The sequence below is a fragment of the Prinia subflava genome, chromosome 12 (assembly GCF_021018805.1).
Source record: "Prinia subflava isolate CZ2003 ecotype Zambia chromosome 12, Cam_Psub_1.2, whole genome shotgun sequence".
Lineage (NCBI taxonomy): Eukaryota > Metazoa > Chordata > Aves > Passeriformes > Cisticolidae > Prinia > Prinia subflava.
In genome coordinates this window covers 2,028,168-2,048,141 of record NC_086258.1, presented here as the reverse complement: position 1 = coordinate 2,048,141, position 19,974 = coordinate 2,028,168, and the positions used below count along the sequence as shown (strand labels likewise).

The following is a 19,974-nucleotide window of genomic DNA, read 5'->3' as shown; positions in this document are numbered from 1 at the left end:
CAATTTTATTATTCTCTAAACTCCCTGGGTTTTGGTGCCCATCTGAGATTTAAAGGCATTTCCAGCAAACTGGAAGCCTTCTTAGGCCTGGTCAGTACATGTGAAGCATCCAACCCAGCCTCTGGCTGGACACGTGGTCAGTGCTGAACTCACACCAGGCTCTGCCCGGGGTGTCTCAAAGGCCCCTCCAGCCTCAGCCTGCCCATCAGCTAAGAGCGGGACAGTCTCTCTGATGCTCCTGGTTTCCAGCTGAAAGCCACAGACATTGGTCACAAAGCATCTCTCCAGGTGTATCTGGAAGGTCTCTCCAAACCCTGAGTGGTCACTCTGCCCTGGGGATCAGCTCTGGCCATTTTTCCTGATGCACTGCACTAAGAGATCCATTCCCCTAATTCCAGGCAACCCAGCCCGGGATTGCCTCCCATGTGGGCTCTGCTAGCTCCAGAGAGAGCTCCAAAACATCCCAAAATTGCTCCCCAATGCTCTCTGGAGCACACAGAGACACAAACCTCACCTGCAGGAGCAGTGACTGAGGGTTCTCCAAGCAGAATTCAATTATCACCTCCACCTGCTCCCTCCCACACCACCCAGACCTCCCTGTGTACAGAAAGTGGCACAAGGGTTTGTTTTTGATAGCAGTAACTTTGGGAGAAGATTAAGTGCTCCTTTCTTCACTGTTTTATTTAACTATTTGAAAAGCTGTGGGCAGAGGGAGCCACAACTATGCCTTTATTCTTTCAATTCTTGTTTCTTTTTCTGCATTCAGGGTCTTTAAAAGGCCATTTAAGCAATTACTGCAGCAAAGTCAGTGCCAGGAAAAAAAGAAAAGCAACAAAAAATAAGCTCTCTAACCACAGCTGGAGGTTTCTAGAGCTCAGCTTTGGGCACCTGGCTGAATGAAGCCTTCAATATTTGTTGATTTAAACACTGTATTCTCCCAACAGAGCAGTCAAATAACTTCAGTGGCTGACTATGAGATAAACTGAATAAGCAGAGGGCAAGAATTGCTCTACCTGCCATGAAGGCAACCAAAACAACGTGAATTAGAGCACTGCTCTAGGGAAAAAGTAACTGCATTACTCCAGAAAGCATCACGGGCTTTATGAAAAATCCATGAAGCTAAAATTAAAATCACACACACACACTTATTTCCCTTCTTGTGAAATGAAATCTGATTGACTGTGGAAGTGGCACCAGCCTTCCAAACCTGTGTGAGCACAGATCTGATGAAACAGAGATAAGGAATTTCACAGCAGAGGCCAGGGACTGAGCAGGAAGAGAACCCATGTTTCCCTCCAGCCTCCAACAAGCCTGAGACACTGCAAGCAGGATCCTCCCTTTCTTTGGGGTAAACCCCTCCATTCTCCCATTCCCTCTTCTGGCAGCACTGAAACAAACCCATGAACAGTTTGGAATGCTTTGTTTTCTACACACTGAGCTCCTGCACAGCTCCGAGCTCCTGCACAGCTCCGGGCTCCTGCAAGAAGCACCCCCCATCAGCCCCATTTCCAACACAAATTTAAGATTCTCCCCATGGAGAATCAGTTTGTGTCAAGAGCTGCATCACAATTTGTATGGCAGCTCAAGAGAGCTGGTCGGGTTTTCCCAGCCAAGCCACCTGATCTGGTAACAGGGAAATGGGAATTGGCACCCCAGGCTCACCAAGGGCACCTGCACAACTCCACATATTCCACACCCTTGCTGAACTCTGGCCCTCAGACAGGGATGGGAACACACACCAGAGCCAGCAGGAGCCTCACCATGACAATACGGGATCAAACAGTCCACAGCAGCTCCTCAACAGCTCCAGACACCTAAAGAAACACTTCTTCCTGACGTGACCTTTGCATCCCCCCTTTTTCATACCCAAAAAAAGCCTCACTGAAAACCTGCTAAAATCCTTGTTTCAAATACACCTCGTGGCACTGAGTTCTCCCCTTGAAAATGCTGCTCAGCAGCTTTTCTGCTCCTGTGCTGCAAGTGCAAGGGAATTATAAAACTAAAGTTGATATTTCTCTGAAACTTTGTGACTTTACAGCATTCATCCCTTCTAAGTAGGCCAAAATGAGTTTTTTTCCACATTCAGTTTTCTCTCCAACTCGCTCACTGCTCTTTAATCTACAACCATCCTTTCTTTAATTAAAAAGAAATAAAAGGTAGGAAGTTCTGGCCTGCATCCATGAAGTAACCTTATTAATTAGAAGCATCCCAGTCTTTCCAAAGCTCCTTTGGCATCCCCAGTTCCAGATGCAGCAGGAAAAGCCTCTCCCATGGACCCCAACATTGCCTGGATGCCCATCTGAGCTTGGATTCATTTCAAACCCAGGTAACGTGCCCAAACACTGGTGGTGTTTGAAGTTGATACCAAGTTGGCACAAACTTCAGTAAAAACACAATATTTAGGGGCTGGGTACATTCTAGTAACACAAGGAATGTAAGACTCAGGAGGCTGGGCTATTCCATTATCCCTGTGACTCCACATGGCAAGGAATACCCACTAATAAATTTAAATCCCTGCTCTGAATTAACAATTCCCTGAGAGCACTGAAGCTCCCAGCCCTCCCCAGGCTCAGGCAGAAGGATCAGGCACAAGTTTTTGTCTCAGAACATCACAGTTGTTCAAAATGGAATTAAAATTCCCCAAAGAAAACAGACTCTGACGAAAGTAGGGGAGAAGCTAAGACAGGATGAGACCACCTCATCTAATTTTAGGTGTCTAAAAGGCATCTCAGACTCCAGGGGTCCCTAAGCCACCACTGCAAGCAACAGAGAGAAGCCACAGCCCAAAAGCAGCACAGGCTGACTTTAGACACCTTTGGACAAACTCACCCTGCCTGCACCATGTCTCACCTGCCTGCTACCATGTCTAAGCAGAAACGAGCTGGATTAATTCAGAATTAGAACAATAACTTCAAAAAATCCCTAAATTAGGCAAAATTAAAGCCACCTCTGCTCTCCCAGCTCAAACACTGGTTCCTCTTCACTATCTTTGCCTGCTGGGATTTCCAACCCTTTCAGCAGAGCCAGTCCTGGCTCCAGTCCTGGCCTGGAGCTCGCCAGAGCTGGGTCCAGCCTGCCAAAACTTATCTGTGGGCAGAGGCTGTCTAAGAGATGTGTTACTGTCCTCACTGCCACAGCCAGAGGGGACACACTCACCTCTGCGGGGACCCAACAGGACAAGCACCCACAGAAACTTCCCATCTGAGGGAGGCCAGCTGTCAAAACTCAGTATTACATTGACAATGCTCTGAAAAAAATAAAGGCTTAAATGTCTTTTTAAAGTTTGGAGTTCACTGCTCAGTGAAAAAAATAAGGAAAATATGCAAATGTTAGGAGCCCTCGTCCTCCAGGCCAAACTGCAGCTACCAGGTCTGGGGGAAAAGAGTGGGAAAGAAAACAAGCAGAAATAAAAATACATTCTGCAACAAATGCACTACTATCTTATCTGGAATTTTTACACATTTTTTTCTGAGCCTTTTGGTGTTGAGGACTGGTGGAGGCAAAACCCTTTCTGCCCGTGGGATTTTCCATGCATTTCCAGAGCCCTCAGCACAGAGCCCAAGCAGAGCCAAGAGGCTTCAGCTGCTGCAAGAGAAACGTTTAATCAAAGACAGGGATTAAATGAACTTAGCTTAAATGAACTAAGCAAAGACAGAGCTTAAAGGAAAAGCTCAGGATTTGGAAATGCAGACTAAGAAGTGCACACAGCTGTATTTATATACATACACATCTCACAGATGTTCTACCTTAACCGCTTTGCAGATCATCCCTAAAACACCACAAATCCCACAGCCTTTGATTCAATACCCAACTGTCCTGCTGGATAAAAGTGAGAAAAGCACCTGCTTTTAATCTCTGTGTTCCAGCACTTCCCTCCCCTCTTCCTCCTCCAACTCCAACCAAAAGGAAAGAGAAGAGCCCAGCTGCCATCAGAGGGATGAAGATGTTTGGGCTGAAACCACACAGATGAGGGAGAGGTGGCAGCTGGAGACCCTGAATCCTTCAGGAAGGAGAGCACCCCCTTCACCACCAAAGGCTAGAAGGGGCCCTGAGCAGCCTGACCTACGCTGGCATCACTGCCCATGGCACAGGGCTGGAACTGGATCATCTCTAAAGTCCCTTCCAACCCACATCAGCCTGGGATTCTGATTCTGGGATTGAGGGCAAAAAGCAGAGCATTTTGAAGCCAAGAAATGCAGACAAATGTGTTTTCAGGCAAAAGTTCCCCTCTGGGGTGAGTTATTGATGGTCTCTTCTTCCCCCCAAGCCCTTGTGAAGATGGGTGATGTCCCAGCCCACAGATGTCATTCCTCCATGAAGCAGGCGACACAGGAACATGTCCAGGTGGGTTTGGAATGTCTCCAGAGAGGAGACTCCACACCCTCCCTGATCCAGAGCTCTTTTTACCTTCCTCATGCTGAGGTGGAACTTCTTGTGTTTCAGTTTATGGCCATTGCTCCCTGTCCTGTCACTGGAACCACTGAACAGAGGCTGGCACCATTCTCTGACACCCCTTGGAGATATTTATGTGCACTAACCAGATCCTCTCTGAGACTCCTCTGCTCCAGACTAACCACACCCAGCTCCTGCAGTCTCTCCTCATGTGAGGGATGCTCCAGACCCCTCATCACTTTTGTAGCCTCTGCTGGACCCTCTCCAGCAGCTCCTTTTCTTTCTCGAACCATGAAGACCAAAACTGAACCTAAAACTCCAGATGTGGTAGAGCGGAAAGAAAGGATCATCTCCCCTGACCCTCCAGCATTCCCTTGGCCCTCCTAGCACCCAGGACACAGCTTGAACATTAACATTAAACTGGCTCAAGAGTTTAATGACTCAGAGCAGGTGAAGAGCCTCCATGAAACTCATCCATCCCTCTGCCATGGGCTGTGGTGTCCCAGCCAGAGGCCCCAGCCCAGCTGGGTGCAAGGGCTGCTCCTGCTCCAGGGCTGCCACAGGCACATCCTGCCTGCAGCAAGGCCCCAGCCCAGGGAGTGCTTGGGGCACAGCTGGGTGAACATTAAAATCCTGAAGCATCGCTTTGCTCTGCCTGGCCTCCCGCTGTCAGCCTCAGCAGGGGATCCCAGTGCCGAGTACCTGAGCAGAGCAGATTAGTCCTTCCCTCCTTTCAAGCTGCCATCCCTGCACCTGGGAATGCAAAGGCTGCAGCTGCTCAGTGGAAAGCAGCACTTCTGTGCTCACAGCAGCTTCCTACCTGCAATAAGAGGGAGAGAAAGAAAAAAAAACCAAAAAGGCCCCTCCAGGAGTTTAAACCCCTGCCAGTCTCTCAAAGCAGGCTGAAGTTTATCTGAGAGCAGTGACTGTGCAGGTCTCACCCAGCACTAGGCTCCAGCACTGTGGCTCTTGCAAAGCAGCTGCCTTGGGTGAAGGCTCAGAAACACTGGAGCAAATGGAGAATTTCATTCCCAACACCCATTCCTGCTCCTTTGTGCTGCTGCTCTACTGGAACTTTCCGCCCCTGGGCTTGGGGAATCAGAAAAGGAGTGGTTTGCCTTGAAAGGTCAAGGGAGACGCAGAGCTGGGAGAGAAGAACACAAGGAGAGCTGAATTCACTTGCAATTCTTGCAAAGAAACCACTTTTTAATAGTTTCTCTCTGAGTCAGACTAAAGACAATATGGCCTAATAAAAGCTTTTTTTCCACTCATCTCCCATCTCCCTGCCCCCTTCCCCACCCTGTCAAAGGGAAGTTTGGACCTAAGCTCACACCCACATGTAAAACTGAACTGGAACATTTCCCACGGACCACAAAACAGCCTCAGCCACAGCTTTTTTCTGAGTTGAGCAATTTTACACAGACAGGGATACTGAGCCTAGTGAACAACTGCCACAGGCTGAGACTCACCCCCAGAACTGAAAATAAAAGTGCTGGAACATGCAAAGAGCTTGTTCCTACAAAGACATGTTACATTTAAAGTTCAATTATTTCTCTTTATGAGGATGAAGGCAGAAGAGGACAGCCCAGGTGGGAACCACAGGGCACTTGTGCAACATCTCCCTCTTGAGGAACAAAGAACAGAACACCCCATCTGCCCACCCAAGGGCCTCAGGATGTTCCCTGAGAGCACCCACCCCATTCCAAACACCAGGAACCCATCCCCAGCTGCTGAGATGTCCCAAATGAAGGCTGACAGGTTGAGGACCCCCAGGAAAGGCCCACTGCCTCCAGCAGCACACCAATGAGGGCCAGCATGGATGGGGCTTGGAGCACCCTGGTCTGTGGAAGAGGTCCCTGCCCATGGCAGGGTGGAATGAGATGAGCTTTGAGGTCTCCTCCAGCTCAAACCAGTCTGGGATTCTGTGATTATGAACTGGGGCAGCTCAGCTACTGGCCCAGCACAGCAGGAGCCTTCCCTGCAACAGGAGATCTTCGTGGAGATCTCCACATGATGATGTTCTCAGTGCTGGAGCCAGGAGTGCTCACAGGCACCACTGCAGCTGACAGGCCTTGCCTGGGCTCAGACCCCTAAATATCAGCCAAGGCTTCAAGCTACCTGCATTTCCTGCCTTGTCTTGGACTCGGGCACAGCTCAGGGCTGTACAGAGGTGGAACTGGTGCGAGGCCATTCAGAGGCAGCAGTGGAGCTATGGGATGTGCTAACAACTCCAATGGGGACCTGACCTGCCCTCAGCATCAGCACCTTTCTGAGTCAGGGGGGAGTGAAAAGAGGGGCAAACAGAGCAATTCACAATGAAGCTTTTAGCCCAAACAGAACCTTTAGTCAGCCTTTGGATCTGCAGCTTCAGGCCTCTGGAAGTTCAGGTGCCAGGTTTCATACTGACAGGTTACCTGCAGGGGGTTTTCCCAACGGGAACACAATCCAGAGCAGGTTCAGTCACAGGCTGCAGGCTCCCATCAAACACACCCTCAGCAGCACAAACTAAACCTGTGCTTGTGCTACTGACAAAGATATTCAACAGCACCATCCTCCTCACTCAAGAGAAATCACTGTTCAAGAAAACTTGAAGAGAGAAAGCTGAGGCTTCAGGGTGCTTTTCCAGTCCACACATCCCAGCTCCATCCCCGAGCCAGGACACTGGGCTCAAAGGAACTGTTCCATGCCATCCTGCAAGTCTGCTGGAACGATTTCATCTTCATGCAACAGTCAAAAACGTGAATCCTGTGCCAGCACTAAACACTGTTATTAACAGCTTTTGGGCCGTGAACCAATGTTCTGGTGGGGATGATCCTCCCAGGATGCCAGCTGGGGAGCCAGGGGCAGCAGGGACAGTGTCCCAGCACAGCACCACACACACCATGCTCTGTGACACTTGTGGTGTGCCTGGGGAGGCAGGAACACGTTCTGAACATTCCAGAAGAATGGAGACTCACATTTAGGAGCCTCCTTTCCCAGGGAACGGAGCCTGGAGTGGTTGGAATAGATTGGAGTGGTTGGAATTTCAGCACCTTGTGAAGCCTCGAGACTTTTCCCGCACAGGGAGGGCTCTCAGCTTCCTTCTGACACAGCATTTGCTCCAAGTCAAAATCAGTAAGGGGCACAAAAATGTCTCTTCCCACCCTCCTTTTGGATTTTTTACCTCCACAGATTCTTGACACCTTAAGATCAACCAAGAGCTACACAAGCAAGCTTTACAATCCTGAGCTAAGAAAGGCAAGGGATCAAAGTGAGTTTCCCCCAGAGCAATGCAACCTCCCACTGGCACCTCCTGACACCTCAGACTTTGTCTCTGCTCTGCCCAGATCAGAGATCCCTATGCCACCACTGCTGGCAGCAGGATTCCTGTGCTCCCAGTTAATATCCAAGCACCTGACACAGCATTCAGAATTTCTGTTCTGAGCTTATTTTCTAACCAGAGCAGCTTGACAAAACATTATGCTGGACAGAAAAGAAAGAAAAAGCAATGCTGTACTCACACACAACTGAATTAAGTCCAAAATTTTGCTTCTAGATAAGAGTAGGGATTTTGATGGGGCCAGTTCAGTGCTTCCCTAATGCTCTATTATGGAAAGGAGAACAAAAATACACCAAATCCCTGAAGAGCTATGAGAAGTAACTAGTCCAGGAATAATAAAACCATGGAAAGAAAAGAGGGAGTTGGGGGAAAGATAAAGGGTGGTGGGTTTTTTTTCCCTAATCCCACTGACACATTTATTAAGCCTTTAGATTTGTGTGCATGTAACTCAGACAACCCTGCAGGAAAAGACTTTGTCAATTGAACCTGTGCTGCATCCTGCACAGTGAAAGCTGCAGAACCCACACAGGAGCCACGAGGTGTGGGGTGCCTGACCCCTCCAGCCACCCCGCAGCCATTGGGGCTGCTCTGCAGCAACAGAGAAACCCACAGCAAAACAGAAAGTCGATGTTCCTAGAGGGAGGAAAAGGTCAGTGTGGGGATGGATCAGAGTTCAGCTAAAACCAGTCACACACAGGAAGTTCAAAGGAACTCCTGTGCACTTCACACCAAAGCAGAAGTGAAAATTAGATCTCCTTCTTCAGGGGAGTGGTGAGGGATGGACTGAAAAGCAAATCTGCATCTTCAGTGGAAGAGCCCTGCTGAGAGTAAACACAGCAGAAGGGGGCCTGTGTTTGTGGAGGCACACCTGAGGTGCTGGGGGCACTGAGCACACCTCCAAGCCCCCAGTTTTGTCCTCATCACATGCCCACTTCACAAGCCAGCTCTGACTCCCAACCAGGGCAGGTGCTCACCTTCCTCTTTGTTGTTGGTGATGTCTTTCAGCAGCTCAGTCTTCATGCAGCCGTCTTTCCTTGGCTCTCCCTTACTCAGCACTGCTCTCTGTGGTGGGGGAGAAAAAACAGAAATATCAGGGTTGAGCTCAGCCACACGATGCATTCAGAAGAAGAGACAATCATGGACACATCCTGTTTACAGCACAGCCAAACCTCCCTCTGCAAAATAAAGGCTGCCAGGAAGCTGCCACCAAGGCACAGGTCACAGATAAAATACGGCAAGGCTGGCCCAGCTGACAGCCGAGGAGCACAGGGGCTCCGGGCTGTGACCAGGGCTGGCACCTCCCAGCTCTGGGGAGGATGCAGCCAGACAGATTTTCCCAGTGCAACGTGCCTGGGAATCCAGCTGAGTCCATCTGCGTGAAAGGCACCTCAAGGAGGTGACTCTGATTGCCCCAAAACTTTTCAGGCTTTGGGTGGGGCAGGCAGATCTATCAGACTTCTCACTACGACCTCATTTACCAACATTCCCAGCCCACATGCTTTTGGTGGCTTGGTTGGATTTTTTTGTAGCTCTTTCAAACGAACATCCAAAAATGCAAACCATCACTCAGCTACAGCTAACTCCTCATTCATAACATCCATGTTTATTAAAGTTAATGAGCTCTATTTTTAATTCTATAGAAAGCATTTTTTCTTTTTCCCCCTCTTTAAAAAAAAAAATCATGTACAAAGGGAACACCTGCTCATCTCCTCTGCCTTTCACACGCCTGGCATCACGTTGTTAGCTCAGGTTTGCAGCCTTAATACCTTCTCTTTCTATTTTGAAGTAGCAAGACCAAAAAAAAACCTCAAAAAAAAAACTCACAAAAAAACCCCACCAAAAAAACCACAAAACAAAACAAACAAACAAACAAACAAAAAACACCCTACCAAAATAAACCAGAAGGAAAATTGTATTTAAAAAACAAATGAACTAGAAGGGGTCTTTGCCACAGCTGTGTTTAAGGGGAGAATGGTGTGGAGGCAGAGATGGGGAGTGCCCTGCAGAGCCGGAGGTCGGTGCCGGGTTCAGCGCGCTGCCGGCGCCGCGGCACAAGAATGAGCCCAGGTCAAGCCAACTGCTGTAGGCCAGCACAGGGAGCAGATGGTGCCTGCAGCCATGCAAATCACAGGGTTTAAAGCACACTGGGTGATAAAGAAAGAAAAACAACCTGCCCACCTCCCTTAAAGCAAGTGAGGGGGATGAGACACGCATGGAGCCCGGTGTGGCAGCTCCCAAACCTCGCCAGCAGCTCGCCCAGGCCTGTGTGGGACTGTCCAGAGCTGAGATGGGCTTTGGAGCTGCTGCAGCTGCCACCACCACCCTGCCAGGCTGGTGAGCTCAGCACAATGCCCTGTGCTGGCAGGTGCTGCAGAGCAGCCCCCAGCCCCACGCAGGGCTCATCCAGACCCAATCCCAGCAGGATCGCCCTGTCCTGCACCCAAATCCACCACGGCAGAGACACACAGCAAGGGAAGGAGGGAGACAGATTGCTGGGAAAGCCTCCACCACCTGCCAGGCCCGGAGCTAAGGGCACTTCAAGGATGGCTCCTGCAGCACAGAACAGAGGCTGTGGGTGGCTGCGTGTCCCTGCCTGTCCCCAGCCTGCCCCGAGCACAATCAGATACAAACCCAGCCACATCCCGAGCACAGCACCTTCAGATCTCCAGTCACAGACCAAAAAGCTGCTGTGAGCATTGGAAAGCTCAGAACAGCCCAGCCTGACACAGAACCTACCTTCAGCAGACACTGGCCAACAGCTTCCATTGAGAAATGATCATAAAACACAGCCCAAACCCTGAACATAGAGCAGCTGTTTTATTTATTTATTTGCTGAGCCAGTAATATATATCCTTGCTGCAAACATGAGCTTGCAAACCCTACCTCTCCTCTAGCCAGACCTCTCGTAAACCGGGAATAACCTTGGGTTTTCTCATGGATTATCCTGCTGCAAGACTTGAGCAAAGAGAGCTCAGAGTGCTCGAGGGCACCCCTGGCTCCCACCACAGCCAGGGGCACCCAGGCCCTCGCCACAGGCACCAGCAGCAAATAAAGAGCCTCAGTCAGTCGAACAGGGACCAGTTTGTTTTCCCAACCTTTGTTGCAACAAGGAGAGGTCTTGATATTCCTGCTACTCCACTGACTCATACAAGAAGCCCCAGGATTTCCAGGGGCCATTCTTAGCCATCTGAGCTTAAGTTTTTCTGCATTTTCTAAGCAGTACCCTCACTACAAACACCACCCATACTCTCCCTTCCACAGAGGTGTTGCTGCTGCTTGCCCATGAAGAAAAGCCACTGCAGGAACCCAGGAGCCCATGAGAACTTGACCACCCTCCCTGCTCACTGCAGTCACCAGCAGCTCAGAGCTGCCTGCCCAGCTCTCAAAGCAGAATTCCCGACTTCAAGAGAGAAACGATCACTTTTGTCCTTTGAGAATACAAAAGCTGGGTGCCAAGGCAAGGCTGGCTGAGGTGGCATCTCACAGGCTCTCCTGCTTCCTACCTCAGAGACAAACCCCTCACTAGCAGAGGCGACAACATTACGACTTCCCAACAAAAACTCGGCATCAAGGTAGAAAACAAAACAATGAAAATGAAATTAAAGGCCAACTGTGAATTTTGAAGCATTTTGATCAGAAGGAAGCTACAGGAAAGCCCTGCAAAGTGCTTGAAGCCTCGTCCCCCCAGGCCAGCGCTCTCCCATCCTTGCTCCATCAGCACCCAGCACCAAGGGGCACCCATGGGGCACCCAGCACCATTCATTCCCACCCAGCTCCACCCAGCCAACCTAGCACCAACTTCACCGCAAGTGTCAATACCTCCAGCTTGTGTGTGTGTGTGTGTGTGAGTGTGTTGGGTCTTTTTGCCCTCCCCTCCCTTAAATCCAGAGCAAACTTCCCTTTCTGCTCACCCTCCCCATGCCCCATCCGTCCGCTCCCGATTGGCAGGGAAATCCTATACCCACCCTCCCCGCCGAGAAATGTCTGCTCTTGCAGCAGTCCCAACAAAGCCAACTGCCAAGCACACGCTGCTTCACAATAAAAGTCTCACTCGCTCCATTTATTTTTTCCTCCTTTCCCCCTTTCCCGCAGCCGGCTGCCTCCATCCCCTCGCCCACCCCAGACTGATTATTAACCATCCGTGGCTGGAGAAGCTCCATAAAGAGCACACACCACCAGCCACGAAGCATTCTTGCCGCCCCCCCAACCATTAATGTTTAGGTTTCAAAGGGTAGAAAAAATTAGTGCATCTGAAGGAAGATTGATTGGGTCTTTGAAAGGGCTTTAAGAGCCATGAGGAGCGAAGCAGAGGAGCCAGTGCTGGTTTAGTTTTTTCCTCTCTGCCTCTGTTTACAAGAAAACAAGCTTCCTGTCCTCCATGAGGTCTTTGGAGGGGATGGAAGACAGGTCAGACCGGCCAAGGAAAGGCTCTGCAGCATTTCCAAACAAATGATGACTACAAACTACAGTGGTGCCTTTAAAACAAGCAAACAAATAAACAAAAAACCCAAAAGGCCAAAAAAAACCCCACCAAAAAGAAAAAAGAAAAAAAAGGGAGAAGAAAGAAGAGAAAAAGAACAAAGCTGGGAAACACAGAAAGAGCTTTTGCAGCCTCCTCTCCTTGGCATTTTCATCAGCCATCCGGGTGCCCTTCGCAAAGGTCCACACAGGTTTTATAGGCAAAGACAACACATGCACAGCAAAACTCCAACATATTGCAGCTTACCGAGCCCAAGGGACCAGAGTTACATCATGAGCCCGAGCTCTCTGCTCTCCCGGCAGCCCGGGAAGGAGCGCAGGCTGAGGTGCCAAGATGTCTACCTTCACCAGGGTCTTTTTTTTTTTTTTTTTCTTTTTTTTTTTTTTTTTTTTTATGTCTTAAAAATCAACGGTCTGGGAACCTGAGGCTCGGCAGCAGCGTTACTGTGAGCAGAGCCGTGCACTCACAGCAGGTCCATCTGGAGGAGGGCTGGGAGCAGGAGACCCCTGGAAGTGCCTGTTCCCATCCGGGGCAGCGGATGCACCAACGCCTCTGCGGGATGGACAGCACTGATCCTGCCTGGAAGCCTCCAGATGGTCACCAACCCCTCTGAGGTGACACCAGACCCCACTCAGGACACTGCCCCAGGGAAAGCTCCCACCAGCCAGGAAAACGAGGCTGCAGCAACGCCAGAGCAAAGCAGAGGCAAATCTCTCAACAAATGATGCAACCCCAGCAGCGGCAGATTCTTATTCACTCATTTTTTCCCTCCTTCTCTTAAAAAAAAAAATAAAAATAACACAATCCAAACCAGTCTGCTCATAATAACCTTTGCCTTGAAGAGAAGACAAACATTTTGTAGTTAATTATATAGGAAGTAATGATTAAGAGAATGTTTGTAGAAAGAGAGTGCTTCTCTTGTAGGCATGGGGAGGCTGCTCATTTCAGATCTCAGCACTGTGCTTGGGCAAGGCCTGGGCTCCAGGCTCGTGGGGACGCTGACCACGGGCCTGTCATTACAAACAACAGAAGCATTTGATCTGGAGAAGGAAGGAAACACAACCACCAGCATACCTGGCCTACCAAGCAGTCACCAGTCTCAAAGCTCCTTTTTTCAGGCTAAGGCCACTTCCTTATAAGCCTCATGCAATCATGTGAACATGGGATTTTATCTGCAGCTCACAACAAGCACTGCCCTCAGCCTGAAGTTTGCTCCCAAATCAAATTCTTTGCAATTCTTTTGTCTCCTGAAATCCTTTCATCCAGACTCTTCTCCATAGAAAAGAAACATTTCCTTCTCAACCCCCACGTCCTCTCTCCTATTCCAGCTGCACAAGTCAACTCCCCGAGAAGGGGGGAAGCACAGAAAGAGGTGCAAGTCCCTGCATGCAACAGCTGGGAACATGGAGACACGTGCATGAAACACAACAGGACTTAAAGTGACTTCTCCCAAGCCAAGGCATTCCACGACGGCGTGCAGGCTTCAGGCAAGGGGGGTCTGCAGAGCCCGTGCCCTCCTGGAAAGGGCAGATCAATTTACACTTCCTCACTGCTTCCAGGCCCATCTAGCTGCATCCCAGTAGAGTTAAAGCCAGTGCAACTCGTGTGTGCAGGCAAATGTAAATCCAGAGCAGACAAAGGCGTCCCCTCCTTCCACGGGCTGAGGGTAGCAAGGAGTCCAGCTGCTGCCTGCCTTCTCCTAGACCCCGGGAGGGGAGGGGGGGAAGAAAACCCTAAAATGGAGACCAAGATTCATCACTATCTCTAGCAAAAGCAAACCAGCCATTTCACAAACACCCAGTCCCCAGGAACTGGCTGAGCCAGGACAAAACCAGAGCACCAAGAGGAGCCTGGAGCAAGCAGATTCCAGCAGTCCAGGGCAGGGGAGCTGGGAGGCAGCTCACCCCCATCAACAGGGCTCTTCAGCCTCTGTGCTCCTCTTCCTCCCGCCCCAAAGCACCGCAGCCAGTGGAGCAGGTCCCTGTCCCCCTGCCCATGCCCATGGGGCCCAGCCAAAGGGCACATGGGGCAGCAGAGGAGGGAGAGCCCCTCGTGGGTTCCCGTGGGACCACGAGGAGCTGGCTGGGCTGCCCACACCACCTCCACCTGGGTCACCTCCGGCCATCGAGCGGCCAAGCAGCGAGACAGAGGTGCCTGCGAGCCGGGAAAGCGGACGGGGAGAAGGGGGGAAAAAAAGACAAAATAATAATGAAAATAATCATAATCATAAAACTTGCACCCTCGGGCCTGTCCCTCTAATAACTACAGCAAAACCTCACCAAGGCCTTACTCTGCTGGAGGGCGAGAAAGCGACACAGCGCTGCCCAGCACCCGAAGTCCTGGAGGTGGGAGATCCTCACACCCTCTCCTCCATGGCCTACGGGCTTCGTCCCCGGCGTGGGGCCTGGTTTTTCTGCTCTGTCATTAAGAGTGGAGCCTGGTCTTTTCCTTCAATCCCAAGAATTGCACGGAATTAGATCATCTTTCTGGCTCGCCTCCCCCTACAGGCAGCTCCCGAGCATGCTCAGCGCGGCCGCGCTGCCATTTCATAACCGCATTGTTTACGGACACACGGACCTGCCATCTTTTGACAGCGACACGGGGCCCGTGCCCCTGCCCAGCACCCTGGCCCCCGCCACAAACACCCCCCTGGGGGAAGGCAGACGGGGAAAGCATGGAAAAGTAAAAGCCTTGGGGGTGATGGTGGTGGGTCTGCTGTTTTTTCTGATGGTTTTTGTTCCTTTCTTCTCCTTTTTTGCTCCTTGATTTAGGTGAAAATCCACCTGCTTTGGAGGGAGAGGTTAACCCCTGTGGGGGCTGTGGGGAGGAGGAACTCGCAGGGCTCGATGCGAAGTGCCAGCCATGATTTTTAGCTTCTTCGAATCACAACTGTGCTTTGATGTCACCTAAAAATATAATCCTCAGCCCAGTCTGCCATCCTCTGCCGAGCCTTCCTCTGTGAGAGAAGGGGTTGGAAATATGGTATTTCCCTTAAATAAACAAGTTGGCTTAGTCCCAGCACATAGAGTTTTCTCCTTTAAATGCAAACCAGAGTATTTTTGCAGGCACACAGGAAAACGAGGAGAGGAGGAGGGGAAATGTTCCTCATTTAACACCAAGAACTCCATGAAAAGCCTTGCAAGGTTGCTCAGAGCCCCACTCCGTTCCAGCCCTCTCCCTGTCTGTGCTGATCATACTTCACAGGTGAAAGCAGCTCTGACTTATGACAGAGAGAAAATGCCAGAAGAGCTGGAGGTTTCCTCATCCTTGGAACAAGGACAAGTTGTGAAAAGCTTCCTTTGCAAGAGCCACTGTGCTGCTCAGGCACAGCATGGCAGCGTTGCAGGGAGGACACTTGCACGTCAGACCTCCTTAACCCCCACTGCCTCGACCCTTCTCCACGTCCTTCCCCCTCCTGATGGGGGCTGAAGGAAAAACATAAATAAATCACCTGGTTTGCAGGATGCAAGCTGTTGTGTTGGAGTCCAGGATATTTTTTAAAAGCTTGCTCAACATTTTCTCCCCTTCTATATTTTTCTTCTCCTTTTCTTTCAATGGATGCTTTCCAACTAGCTTGTACAGTTTGAGAGCTTCGCTCCTGCGGCTTTCCTACTGTAAATCCGGGCAGGCTGCCCTCCTCCTCTGCCCCCCTTCAAGACCAGCACCACCCTACAGCAAAGCCAGACACGTATCCTCCACCTAAGAGACCGAGGAGCTCACACGGGCACAAGGGGGACAAATCCCTCTGGAAACACGAGGGGCCATAAGGGTCTGCAAAGAGGGGCTGGCGTCAAAACTCTGAATTCAGAGGAGTCACAAAAAATAACTGGCTGAAAATGGGAGTTGAGGATTGTAAACGCAGGGATTCGTTTCCAAATCACTGACATTCCATGTCACTGTAGGAACATATGGTCCTCCAAGGCTTGCAAGCAGGGAGCACACGCCATCAGTGCCCCGAGCCTTTGGGCTGACCCCAACACGCGGTCACTCTCCCGCTGCGGCCGTTCCTCGACCACTCGCAGCTCCACGAGCGGGAAGGCGAGAAGGGAAAACTTCAGGAAAAGCAGCAAAAGGAAAACAAAGAGCAGCAGCAGGAACCAAGCCAGCCCTCCCCCAAACCAGCTGGCCAGGAGAATGAAGCTCCTTAAAACTCCTTGTTTACCTGAATAAAACAACTCACTGCCATTGCATGAGGTGCACACATTCCTCTTTCCTTAGGAGATGGCACCACATGGGAGAGCTCCTGGGAGCCAGGTCATGGAGCTGCCTCTGCCCCCTGCCCAGAGCTGGTCTCACAGAGCCTGAGCTGCAGGAATATGCCCCATGTGTGCCATAGAGCCTAATTCTACCCAAACATATACTGGGACAAGGGCAAGACCTCGTGCTGGCACTGCACAGCCAGTTAAATACATGAAACAGAAGAAAACCAAGACCCAAAGGTCCCACTTTGGGCTCTTAACCCTTGCTGAGAAGCAGTGCCCAGCCCAGACCTCGGCAGCTCTCTTCCCTCCAAAGTAGGTCAGGCTTTTCTGCGTCTCTGCAGACACTTCCAAAGGGCCCCAGCTGGCAGGGACAGAGCGTCGGGCGCTTTCGGCCGGTGCCACATCGGTGTCACCCCGGTCACACCACACAGGAGCACACCTCACACACCTCAGCGGGTTTTTGGTCATCTCCTCAGCCTTCATCAAGCCCAAAGTACATTTTCTCCCTGGGTGGAGCTGCTCAGGCAGCAGGTCAAGGCCTCAGCTCTTCACTGTGTAAGAGAAATCTCGTTTCTCTCCTCGTGACTTCTGGTGCCTTTCCCTTTTCTTCTGGATGATGAACAACGAGCACATTTATAGTCCAGTGGAGACACGATAGATATTTAGATTAGGTATCACAGATTGTCCTGTGTAAGCTCTCTAATCTTTTAAATGCCATCTTCACATTCTGCTCCTTGATTGAAAATTCAATATTGTGTCTGCAGTGCAGCTTTGAGGGTCTCCCTGGAGCACAGCAAGCTCAGGCCCGTGTTCTGCAGGGGTGTCCGTGCCTTCCACAGCCCTGGGATCTTCTGTGTCCATCCCAAATCTCACCGAGGTTCTGTTGCAGCCAACAGAGTTCTTGCATGTAACTCAAACCACAGAGGAAAAAAAAATCACAGGGGCAGAACCAGGGGGCTGAGTTTTAAAACATGTTGCAGGCATGGACCTCCTGCCAGAAATCAACCAGGGATGTTTCCTTTTAATCAGCTGTTTCCTTGGATTGCTACTATGAAAAAAAAAAAAAAAAAAGGAGAAGAGACAGGGGAGGAAGTCACCCAAAAATAAAAAGGATTGTTTCTTCCTGGTAAAATATTGTTGGCTCTGGCCTCCACCCAAGTGAGCCATAGGCAGAGGCTGTCAAAAGAGGCACCCAGTGAGGAGGTGCCATGTGGCCACAGGCCCTCTCCTCCCCTTTAGAAGTTCAGTCTTCGAGCAGCTCGAGCACCCCAGACTTTGCTCCTTTTTCTTCTAAGAGCTACAAGCAGGGAGGGCTCCTTGGAGAATTTTCCAGAAACTTCACACTTTAAAAGCACAAACAAATCCTAAAAACACCAAAAAAAAAAAAAAAAAAAAAAAAGCCAACCCAAAACCAAACCAACCCCAAGCGATCCTCCCCATCCCGAGAGACAAACGAAAGGCACAAGGAAACAAAGCCTGAGGTCTGCCGGGGGCGATGCCGGGTGTGAGGCCCCTCGGAGCCCTCAGAGCCCCCATCCCAGCAGGATGGGGCATCCCAGCAGGACGGGCCATCCCAGCCCGCTGCCCTCCCACGAGCAGGGCAGCCGCACGCAGGAATATCCAAACAAATGAACAAACAACCCCGGCCATGCTTCCCTGGCCTCTGCTCCTCCTCTGCAAGGCCTCTCCTTCCCCGGCAGGACGCAGCCTGCCCTGCCAGGGCCTCGCCACGCACGGGAGGTGGACGGAGCCTGCGGTACCTGCGGGCAGCTGTTGTCTTCTTCTGGTGAAGACTCCAAGAGTTGCATATTCCAGATCCTCATGAGCAGTGATTCAGTTTCTGCTCATGTGATAAAGCTCCCTCTACAGAGTGAGCATGCCCAGAAGAGCCCATTTCACTGCTCCCTCCACTGCAGCCATTTCACAGAGAACCTGCCGGCTCCAGGGCGTCCATTGGAGCACGATTATCCCGGGCATCCCGGGGACGCACCGGTAATGCAGATCATCTGTCAACTTTCTGACAGGGCGCCAGGCCTCAAAACTGATCACTCGCCTGAAAAAAAGAGAAAGCTTTTTAAACCACAGTGCTGTCTCGTGGCCTTCAAGAGTAGCACTTGCCTGTGGGAAAAGGAGAGGCAGGAGGGACAGGGAGGGATGTGAGTGGCTTGGGGATGTCCCCAGGCTGATTTTGTTGTGCTTAACAAAGCCCCCGACCTCTGAGAGCTGGGATGAAGGCACATGGGTTAAACTGATGCAGTGAGCAGTGTCCAAGGCAGTGTCTTCGAGATCCGAACTGCAGATCTGAAGAGATCATTTTCACTTTGGAGATTAATAACCTGACCTGGTACAACTGACTTTGAAAGGGTATCACAAACACAGTCATGGAAAAGCCAGGGGGGAATGAAATGAAGGGACATCCTCATGGATCCATCCTCATCCTCACCCTAATGAAGGGATAGTTCAGTACGAGGTGCAGGAGCTCTAAACTTAGCTTATGTCAAACCCTACAATACTGTTAGCCCAGCCAGCAAGATAACAGAAGAAATTTTAGCTTCAAAATAAAAGTAGTTTGTCTCTGTTCCACTTCACAATTAAGCATAAACTCTTGGCAACCTTCGTATCTGCTCAGGCTCCCAGTAAAACTGCCAGAGCAGCTCGCAGGAACATCTGTAAGCAGAGCTCGGCTGGAAGGGATTCAAGGAAGACTGGCATTTCTCGGAGGCAGGAGCAGGAGGCTGCTGGAGCCGGGTGTCAGGCTGGAGAACCTCCCCCCAGGCAGGGGGAGGGCGGCCGGACACCTCGGGAAGAGGCCAGAAGGAAGAGGAAACTCCGACATGGCCCCGTGGCACCACCCGTGTGCTCTTGGCCAAAGGAAAAACAGCTTTCCAAAAGAGGAGAGCACAGGAGAGCAACCTCCTTAAGAGAGAGTTCTCTTTAAGAGTACAAACTCCAGTGAAGACGAGTGGAGTGTAACGTGTGACAGTGAGCTGGGGAGGGCAGGGAGCAGCCTGCACTGCAGGCAGGAAAAAGCCATCCAAAGCCATAGCCGGGTCTGGAGGAGCCTGGGGATGCTGTTTGTCCTCCCCCAGCACCAAGCGAGTCCAGGCCTCAGCACAGCACAGCAGCCATGGCCGGCTCTGCCAGGCTGGAAACATCCACAAGCCACGTTTGCTCCAGTCCCAGCAGCTCTTTCACCACAGTGGCCAGGCACATTTGTGGAGCTGCAATAATTAAAGCAGCAAAGAGCTGCTACGGATCTCCCTCAGTTATGAGGATGTTGTTTTCCTCTCCACTCTGGAGAAGTTTCACTACTAAACAGTTAAAACACACAAGGCTAAATTGAGATGATTGAAATTCATAGGCAAGGAGTATTTGAGGTGACAGTATAAAGAAAGGATCGCTTTTTCACCCACCAGGTTTTCGTTCGATGTGAATCTTAAGTTTTAATATACACAAAATGAGATTTTCCTGGCCTTCCTCTCAGTCGCTGAGAGGTGTAGAGGTAACTCATTTAAAGACAAACTCAAAAATCCCCAAACAAAAGCAACAAACCCCGGCTATGCAGAGGAAAGTTGCATTAT

General features: G+C 50.6%; 1 protein-coding gene across 9 annotated transcripts in view; it reads right to left on the bottom strand.

Annotated features, from left to right (window-relative positions):
* The window catches only part of LOC134557278 (histone-lysine N-methyltransferase EHMT1-like), a 119,457-nt gene that overhangs the window by 54,437 nt on the left and 45,046 nt on the right, over nt 1-19,974 (bottom strand). For 5 of the 9 annotated variants that reach the window (XM_063410133.1, XM_063410134.1, XM_063410130.1 and 2 more), the window contains one exon: nt 8,686-8,773. In XM_063410133.1, coding sequence (XP_063266203.1) covers nt 8,686-8,773 — 88 coding nt within the window. Of the gene's footprint in view, nt 1-8,685; nt 8,774-12,437; nt 13,227-14,470; nt 14,625-18,153; nt 18,447-19,974 lie in introns of those variants that run through there. The other 4 variants (XM_063410132.1, XM_063410136.1, XM_063410135.1 and 1 more) reach the window with 4 other exon arrangements.